This window comes from Panicum hallii, chromosome 9 (genome assembly GCF_002211085.1).
Source record: "Panicum hallii strain FIL2 chromosome 9, PHallii_v3.1, whole genome shotgun sequence".
NCBI lineage: Eukaryota > Viridiplantae > Streptophyta > Magnoliopsida > Poales > Poaceae > Panicum > Panicum hallii.
This window is the reverse complement of record NC_038050.1, coordinates 66,550,116-66,559,126: the sequence shown is the minus strand read 5'-3', so window position 1 is coordinate 66,559,126 and position 9,011 is coordinate 66,550,116. Positions and strand designations below refer to the sequence as shown.

Here is a 9,011-nt window from a genome sequence, read left to right as displayed (position 1 = left end):
TGCAGATAACCTAAGCAGTGCTATTTTGTTGTTAGGGAGGTTACAGAAGCAAGGTAGTGACTGATGGGCTTTGACTAATGAGACTTTCTCATGCATAGCCAACTAGGTGAGTGAACCGCTGCAGTATTTCAAGTGCATGCTAATATGATTTCAGTAAAACAGTCCCCACACGGAAAATATATTTTTACAGGATTTTTTTGCTTTTGCCGTGAGGTGGTCCGCCCTCTTGCTTTCACAACTAGAATGTTTCCTTTTTTTTTCATTTGGCGTCGTTCCATTAACATGCTTGCTCATTTTTGCCTCTTCAAACTTACTGAAGGTTGCGGCAAAACTCAAAAAAGGTGGAAAATTCATTGGGAAAAGGCAAGAAGTAGGACCTAGCTCTTTAGCTGGGAAAAAAACAAAATTTTCCACTTTGTACTATACTCGTTCACTGAATCGTGACGTATCTTCTCTAGATCGAGGTCAGAAGAATCAAGGAAAGAATCTACTCAGCTACTGGTTACTTGTGTAAAAGAAATTATAGCACTGAAAGAAAGGTGGCAAGCATGCGTTGGAAGCTCCTAGATGGAGAATTTCACTGCAATTTACAGTCCTCTGTATTATACCATCTTGTGATTGCTCCACAACGATGAACTTTTCCCTCTAATTTTAATTGTGTGGGCGCACGCCGGAAGATTAGATGCTTCAACTTGTAAGATTTTGTCTATCGCATCATATATCGTTCACTAAATAAGAAGCCAAGATAGATGAGCACACTCAAGTGTCTGGGAAGCTTAAAATTATCGGAGCCTTTAGCTTGTTCCCATGCATTAGTATTTTGCATCACTGCTCACACAACAGTATTATTATATTGTCTCTACCGTGGTTACTGGAGCTAAGAGTGTAATGCATAGTGCTGTTTCTATTCCATACCCGATTCCCTTAAAAGGAATCTTCCGTAATGCAAGTCTCAACTCTCAACATATATGTTGTGCTGTGCTGTCGCCTAGAGACATGCTGTATATGCCTACAATACAAGGCTGCAGCTTTAATCCCACTACTTCCCAACCTATCTGCTGAAAACCTAACTTTACACTTCATCCAAAAGCATGCCTTCTTCTTCTTCCCACAAGATTGTAGGCACTCATCAGCACCTGGAGGGTAGCCTTTCGAGGAGGAGACCAATTCAACCTGATCCAATCATATGGTAGTGTGATTAGCCTCGAAAATTAAACCTAAGGAGGTACCATATCAAAAACAACCAAATTATTCTGATGGTTTGGAAGCAAGAATTTACGCAAATTGAAGGATCGCATAAGAAACAATCCTTTCAACCAATCTGTGGTAGTGTTGGATCTCCCAAAGAGGCCTTCAGCTAATCCCTCGGATAAGGCCATGCACTTGACTGTGAGAAAAGTTGAGACCAACTGAGCTGTTCCCACTAGTGCTGATCAGCTCCCTCCCTCCAACTCTGCAGCACACAATAATACCTCGGAAACAATAGGATAATGTTGTTCGATCCATGAGTCAACTACGAAGGTGGCGTAAGGCTACATTCGCCTCTTTCCCCCCAAGAGCTTTTCACGTTTTCTACGACCAAATACTCGCCATATATTCCTCTTCTACGTAAGCATATCTGTCATGCAGATGCGGGGATGCCCTTCTGCGAGGAGCCAGCAAAAGATTTGCATTGCAGTACAGGATATATGCCTGGGATACAGATCAGCACAGAGTTAGTTACATGGGACGAGAACGATGAGCACGACGCCACGACCTCCCCTTTGGGTTCATCTATTCTAAAGTGCCCCGAGAATGTACTTGGCGTACGATGCTTGTACCCACATGCAGATATCTTAATGGACTTGGTGAAGGTAGGCACAATGCTCTCCAACCAGACGCCTACTTAGTGAGCTCAACTTTTCCTCAGGGTAACCCCTAGCTCTGATCTCTCTATGTTTATTCATAAAGGAGAGCTCGACGCTTCCACCACTTTTGTTGTAATATAATGGTTTGAATGGGTGTTTACATATATGATCGACCTAGCCACCTAGGTGGCGCCCCAAATGATAGGCAATGGCCGGCAGCCTCAATGGGGCAAGTCGACACTGTAGCCACCGATCCAACCTTCTCTCACCAGTAAGTGTTCTTCACCACCATCGTTCCTCCTCCAGGTCCCTTCTTTTCCCCTCAACATCCTTTCTTATTCTTCTCTTTTCTCTCGTCACCTTGGCCTATTCTATACAGGCCCCGTTTAGAAATTAGATCACCTGAGTAATTTCACAGAGCATCGACTCCTTTTATTGCTAAAGGTATAAAAGAATTACCTTAATGTCTATTTACCTTTTGATGCGCACGAATATGGTTTGGAGTTTATTTTGTGGTAACTTGGCCTAGTTGTGTTGCAACGTAGTGCCGTGTAGAACGTTAGGACCACTGATTTATGCAACCAAGGGCCTGTTTAGATTCCAAAACTTTATAATTTTTGGTACTGTAGCGCTTTCGTTTGTATTTGACAAATTTTATCTAATTATGGACTAACTAGGCTTAAAAGATTCGTCTCGTGATGTACAATTAAACTGTGCAATTAGTTATTTTTTTTACGCATTTACTGCTCCATGCATGTGTCCCAAAATTGATGTGATGGAGAGAGAGTGTAAAAAGTTAGAATTTTGATGGGATCTAAACAAGGCCCAAGGGCCAGTAATAACAAAAGTCATGCTTATTTTATGAACAAATTGAAGTTCCATCGATTGGTGAATGGCGAATACCTGGCATTCCGGCCGTGACCTTCAGCATTTCCCAAAAGCCAAAGCCAAATTCATAGCCTACAAGCTGACCTCCTCCGAGGCTCAAACCAGAAATAAATAAAGCATCCTGCCCTAGATCTCCCACAATTGTGATCTTCGCGTTCCCTCACGAAAGGCCAAAGTGAGCCCTATCCCAGCTAGGATAAGAACAAACATCCTGACATGCAAAACGGCTTGCAAGTTACAAAGGACCAAAACGACCAGCCATGCGGATTCATGTGGAGGGTTCAAAAATAGAAGCTTAGATCGACATTATCATGTACAATAATCTAAATGTACTTCCAGGGGATGGGACAAAACTTCTTATTCTACAACATTGTCAGCCGTAAACATGCTGAAGTCTCATGTAAACCATGGACGAGGAGTTACAGTACGGTCTTTGGTATGAATTTATTCAAATAGCTTGACATTTCGTCTCGTACATTCCATAGCTACAGGCACTACCAAATCCATGGAAATCTCTAAAATTTCTTATTTTCTACACTCACGGACAGTCCCTTTGAACAATGCGCTATCTTGCTGCAAGTGCAGCACTTATTTGGCATAATTGGGTACTTCTCAATGAAGAGATATTAATGTTACACCTTACTTAAACGGAATTTATTAACAGTAGTATCAATTAATTTGAATGGATGATACAGCTGCTGACACCTCCCTTGTTCTTGGGTCAGCATCTTCCAGGGAAACACCCCGATGGTCTCCTCGAACAAGAAGTGGCAGAACGCCAACTGAGCTCCAGGCACTTGCTACAGCATTACTTGCATCACCCAAAGTCACTGAAAAAACTGCATCAAAGCCACCAGCTCCGGGGACTCCAGCTAGTAGAACACCCTCCATATTCATAGTGGCATCTAGTAGTTTTGTTTGTGACTCTGGCTCAATCTACAAAATTAGGGCGAAAAGGGCACACAAGATTAAATAAGAATATTGACACTATTATCTACACTAATATTGACAAACCAGTAGTGATTCATGTTGCGGTGATCATGCTAAACATCACACCGAAGATACTTCTTAGAACATGCTATACTACAACATTTGCAGTTTCATAGAGGCGGTCTTACTTGAACACCGGCTGCTATGCCCATCTCACGCATATGAAGCCTGATCTCAAGGAAAGCATCCCTTGCACCCAGCAGTGATCTAACGATTACTTCTTGATGTTGGTTAGTAGCCACCTCTGTCCACTGGTAAGAACAAAGAGAAGACTATAGTTTAAAAAAACGGTAGCAGAAAATAAATTATTTTTTTTACTTTTTTGCTTTCTTTTTCTCACAGATTTCAGAATAAAGTGATAGGTGGTGATTAAAAATGGGTGTCAAAGCTCTGGAGAAACAAAAAGGCAAAAGTATTAAGGTTTATCCTTTTTTTGCGAGTGTTTATCCTAACACTGCCATCTCCCTGTTTATCGATGTATTACTCCAAACAAATGTAAGTTGTTTTCAGAAATTTGATAATGTAACCAAATAAATATAGATATAAGTATATAACAAAAAATTGTAGTTACCTTCCCATATGCGAGACGACTACAGGACCGCACTACGGATTCATATGCCTCCTGGTGCTGTTCAGAAAGTTTTTTTAAGATTCTCAGTTGGTTCTCCAGCGCTGAATTGGCAATTCCCAGCTTACTCCAGGTATCTTTGGATTTCTCAGGGTCAGACTTCTGCCACCGTTTCACAGATCCAACCATTGATGGAGTAGATGTTCCTCCAGTTCCAGGTTCCCCAAGGAGCTAGCAAAAAAATCCCAACACTATATTAGAATACTAGAAGACATCCTTATGAATCAACAAACAAAAACAGCACCAAATAAAATAGCAGCAAATACTGTTGGTTCATTAATAGAGGTTCCCCCCTGGTTCTTACTGTGTCTTTTGAATAGAAAGACATTTTTTTGAATGGCATGCTTCAGAATGTTGACTAAGAAATCAACTGTGCAACGGCAAGGCAACATTTTCTTTAAACCCCGTGCTGTTTTGCAATGCATGCCACAGAAGTCTTATAATGGAAATAATGTGAAGAAACAGAGATAGAACTTTTCAAGGAAATTTTTAAAGGGAAGGCAAAACTGTGACAGACTAAGGTGAAGCCAGGGGCGGATCCAGGGGGGGCCTCGAGCCCCCCCTACCACCCTGGCTCCCATGGAAGCACGCGCCCCCCCCCCCCCCAAACAAATTTTGAGGAGGAGGAAGAAGGAAGGAGAGGAGGGAGGAGGAAGAAGGAAAGGAGAGCACCCCCTAGCCCTCAATCCTGGCTCCGCCACTGGGTGAAGCAGGAGGCATATCTACTGATGGTGAGAATACAAACAAACAGACCAACCATTCTACAACTTATCAATTTTCAAATCTGCATGGCATCAACATTAGCATGACGTGCATGTGTGATAGATGTGACATGAGGTTATAACAGAAGTCTTCTCCCATATGCTGCCACTATCAGCATAAGGCATGGCCTAATGGCTATAGCCTAGAGGCATCGTAGCATTGCATGTATTCAGTAAACAAACTGTAAATCGCATATCACTGGTAGCAGACCAGTAGTTCTGGTGGCTGGTGATAACTAGTAAAAATTTGACTACCATTTCATAAAACCCGACCATTGACCATGAGGCATGGAAACTTACAAGGGTCATCAGAGGAGGCAATGAAAATTGTGTATTCTCATGATCCCACCTTCGTGTAACAATATCTGATACTACATCCGGCAAGCAAGTCCCACCTGTAGCCTGTAAATATTGCAGTACATAAATTACCAGTTCATCAAATGTAGTGAGATTCTACTGACAAAGTCGGTGAGCTACACATTATCTAGCACTGAAGTTTCTTACCTGAGCTGAGGAGAGTATTTCTGGAGAGAACCTTATGTAGCGCTGACTCCCATAGACAGCAGCACTAACATCAAAACCACTTCCAATTTTCCCTTGTGCTATACAATGTGCACTTTGGGCAATAGCATGAACCAGGTTAAGATCTCGTCCAGTTGAACCATCACTGGAAGATTGTCCAGGACATGAAAGGTCAATAGCACCAAGATAGTGAAGAAGAGCTGCAACAACTGATGTGGTCATGGCAGCCGATGACCCAAGTCCAGTTTTGGCTACTTCAGGTTTACATTTTTCTCCAGTCATTGTTCCATTAGCAACTTCTGAGTTAAATGTAATTGAAGAGAATGGAGGCAATGAAAGCAATACCTCCGGAGTAAGAGGCAGACCACGTGCTTCAATCTGGAAGAAACAAAGGAAAGCAACAAGCTAATTATTTCCAAATGATATAGTGTTTTCTGGGTGAGCTCTAGTTGCAAACATAAACTATGTCAAACAAGGAAATTTGATATGGTCTGTAGGAGATATTTATAATATGTAAAAGAGAAAGTAAACTCAGATGTTGCAGTTTATTAAATAATGCAAGGAGAGTAACTTCTGAATGTTTTACAAATTACACCCAGCAGTCCAGTTCATCAATTCGACATTTTACAGCAGGCCATTCCTTCAAATTTCATTGAATCTTTAGTTTCATAATGCATAAAGCATAAAGAAGAAGAATCTACACAAACTTTATAAGAAAAGGAAAGCAAACATTACATATAAAAGTAATACTTTGAGTTCTGCATCTGATTTCCTCCTCTACAGTAGGAAGCTCCCTATGCCGATTTTGGTCATAAGTAATACTTTTTATCACAAAGGTATGATCATCATGGAGAAAATACAGAACCAAAGCTCGGTACAAAAAAGTTATACTCTGGCAACCATGCTATTATTTTGGTTGAACATGTAGAGATCATAAAATGTATGTTTAAGATTAGATAGATCATTTTTTAACTGACTGTTCAAGTAAGAAAGCTAAAAGGAGCTACAAGGGTTATGTTAACATCGACTACCTCTTTTCTTTACCAATTGCATTGGGTTTTTGGGTATAGTAGAGTTCTGCAAAAGGTAAGCTTATACAAATAAGAACCTTTACCTGCTTTCTATAAGAATAGAAGTCATTGCAACCCAGAATCGTAATGCTCACACCTGCATGAACAAATTGAAACATTTTACGAAAATGAAATGAAAATATGCTCTAGTATACATCAAATAATGTAACCAGTGTATTGCTTTAGAGGTACTAAGAGAAGCTTCACAACCTTGCAACAGCAGCTTATCTAGCGCATCCTTCCTCTCCTTGTCAGTAATGGTCGCTTTAGCGGCTGCTACGGAGAACTGTATGGCCTGCTCCACAAAAGGGTTTGCAGATTCCCTGAAATGCAACACTAAAACTGTCAGTGATACTACCACCAAACTTGAGTCTCAGCAATAATTCAACAAAACACGAGCACTTTGCCACGAGAATCGTTAACAATGATGAGGAACTCGCCTTGCAGACGTCAATTGCAGCGTCGATTTCTTCAGGGACAGCTTGTATGTGGCCTCCCGGGAGAGCTGAGGGGAAGCCACTTTGACATCCGTCCATGCCTGGCATCAGTACAGGACAAAAAGAGTGAGGAGCAAGGCCAACACACTGTGGCTGCTGAAACCAGCGGAATGGCAGAAGGGGAGTGCGGTGAAGGGGAGGGGCGCAGTTGAAGAGGACTCACCCAGGCCCAGGAGTCAGCGGGGAGGCTGTCGCGGAGGGGGCGGACGACGGCGTAGAATCGGGCGGTGGTGCTGAGGACGAGGCCGGCGTTCGGGCGCTCCAGCACGAGGTAGCCCCCAGCGATGAGCACCTTCCCGGGCGCCGACGCCACCCTGCGCCGACGCGGCACGCGCAGCTCGGTCAGATCGGAGCCCAGAGATAGACGCGGAATCTAGCGGAGTAGAGGGATGGTAAGATGTCGGTGCTAGCGAGCACTCACACTTCCATGGTCTTCGGATTCAGCTGATCGCCACTGCTGGAGCTTCGCGGGGAGTGCAGAGAGAAGAGGACGGACTGAGCACAGCGCGGTGGTACGCTCTCGCGGTCGCGGCGACGGCTGCTGGGGAGGCGCGGGGGGAAGCGTGCGGCGGATGCGGAGGAACCGAGGAGAACTTGGCGACGTGGCCCGTGGGGACACCGCGGCGAGCTGCCGAGGGTGACAGCCCAGAGGCTGCCAGCCCAGATGGCTGTTCAACAGAACCAGGCCTCTCTCGCTGAATCTTGCGTGATCCGCCAGCAAAGTGGGCTAAGACCGACTAAGCCAGCCCGTCAGTTTTGGTAGATGAGTGGGCCGTGCGAGCTGGCTTGGGCTGGACGACGCGGCCGGGCTCTCTGCTGCGTGATGTGCCCTTTTCCTTTTCCTTTTTTTTCGCAAAACAAGCCTTTTTGAAACGATTCTCGAAACAAGCTTTGATCTGCCTATCGCTTCTGCTTGCTTCGAGAAGTTTGTGGGGTTGAACGGTGGAAAAATACAAGGGGATTTGCAGGTAATCAAGCATAGATGTTGCAGAAAATATATCGACCCTTCTTCTGTTTAGCATGCAAACTGTAGAAGGAAAAAAAATGCGAGCGTTTCTGCAATCCTGGCATTGTGAACTGTTGACTCGATTTTGATCTACTCTTTGACCGGGAGTCCTCATCTGCAAGACCTGTGACCCTCTTGTGGAAGGCAGATAGGCTGCCTAACACTGACAAGCCCTAATAGAGACAGATCCAGAAGAACTGCCCGGAGTAGGCGCGTCCGGTTATGATGCAATTAGTTGGAGGAATCTCTCAATCTCCCTGCACGCGAACCACCAGCAGCGGAGGCCCCTCCCGCCGCATGCCACCATCCAATTGGCCATCGCCATGCCACCATCTGATGCGCGGTCAGATCGATCGTTAGCTGCAAATCAAGCCCCCTCCCTGCCCACTGATCCCCACTAAACAAAGCCCGGTCAATGGGGGCGTCGCGGGCAGGCGAGAGCGCGAGCTCCCTCGCGGCTCTGGCTCTTCCGACAGGGACACGTTGTGGTCCATGGCCTCTCGAGCCTGAAGGGGACCCGGCGATCGATCCATGGATCCATCCATCGACTGAGCTGAGCTGCATTATGAGCTGCAACCTCCAGCAGGAGAGCAAGGCATCTGCTCTACCCGATGGGTCGATCAGCTGCCTCTCTGAAGAAGAAAATATATGTGTATGTACAAGTGGCCTGCTTCCGGCCTCTCCTTGAGCATTGTTTGAACCACCGATCACCTGATCCTCAGAGGGAGCCTCATATGATATGATGATTGGGGACGTTGTCTTTTTTTTTTTTTGGTTGGCCTTGTGGGGGCTGGTGGAGTAA

General features: G+C 44.5%; 1 protein-coding gene across 1 annotated transcript; it reads right to left on the bottom strand.

Annotated features, from left to right (window-relative positions):
* Positions 1-3,154: 3,154 nt before the first annotated feature.
* Positions 3,155-7,821, bottom strand: LOC112877724 (phosphomevalonate kinase, peroxisomal). The gene is made up of 10 exons (XM_025942079.1): positions 7,625-7,821; positions 7,367-7,517; positions 7,147-7,244; positions 6,917-7,029; positions 6,751-6,803; positions 5,619-6,014; positions 5,415-5,516; positions 4,297-4,524; positions 3,854-3,976; positions 3,155-3,671 (listed from the first exon to the last, which is right to left on the bottom strand). The coding sequence occupies exons 1-10, from the start codon at positions 7,630-7,632 to the stop codon at positions 3,405-3,407; spliced, it is 1,539 nt and encodes a 512-aa protein (XP_025797864.1). The 5' UTR covers positions 7,633-7,821; the 3' UTR covers positions 3,155-3,404.
* Positions 7,822-9,011: the final 1,190 nt, after the last annotated feature.

Coding starts and splice junctions, on each gene's coding strand:
- LOC112877724 (XM_025942079.1), bottom strand. Junction 4,525..5,414: donor TGCCTCCTCTGATGACCCTT/GTAAGTTTCCAT, acceptor TTTTTTTGCTAG/CTCCTTGGGGAACCTGGAAC. Junction 3,672..3,853: donor GCATAGCAGCCGGTGTTCAA/GTAAGACCGCCT, acceptor CTAATTTTGTAG/ATTGAGCCAGAGTCACAAAC.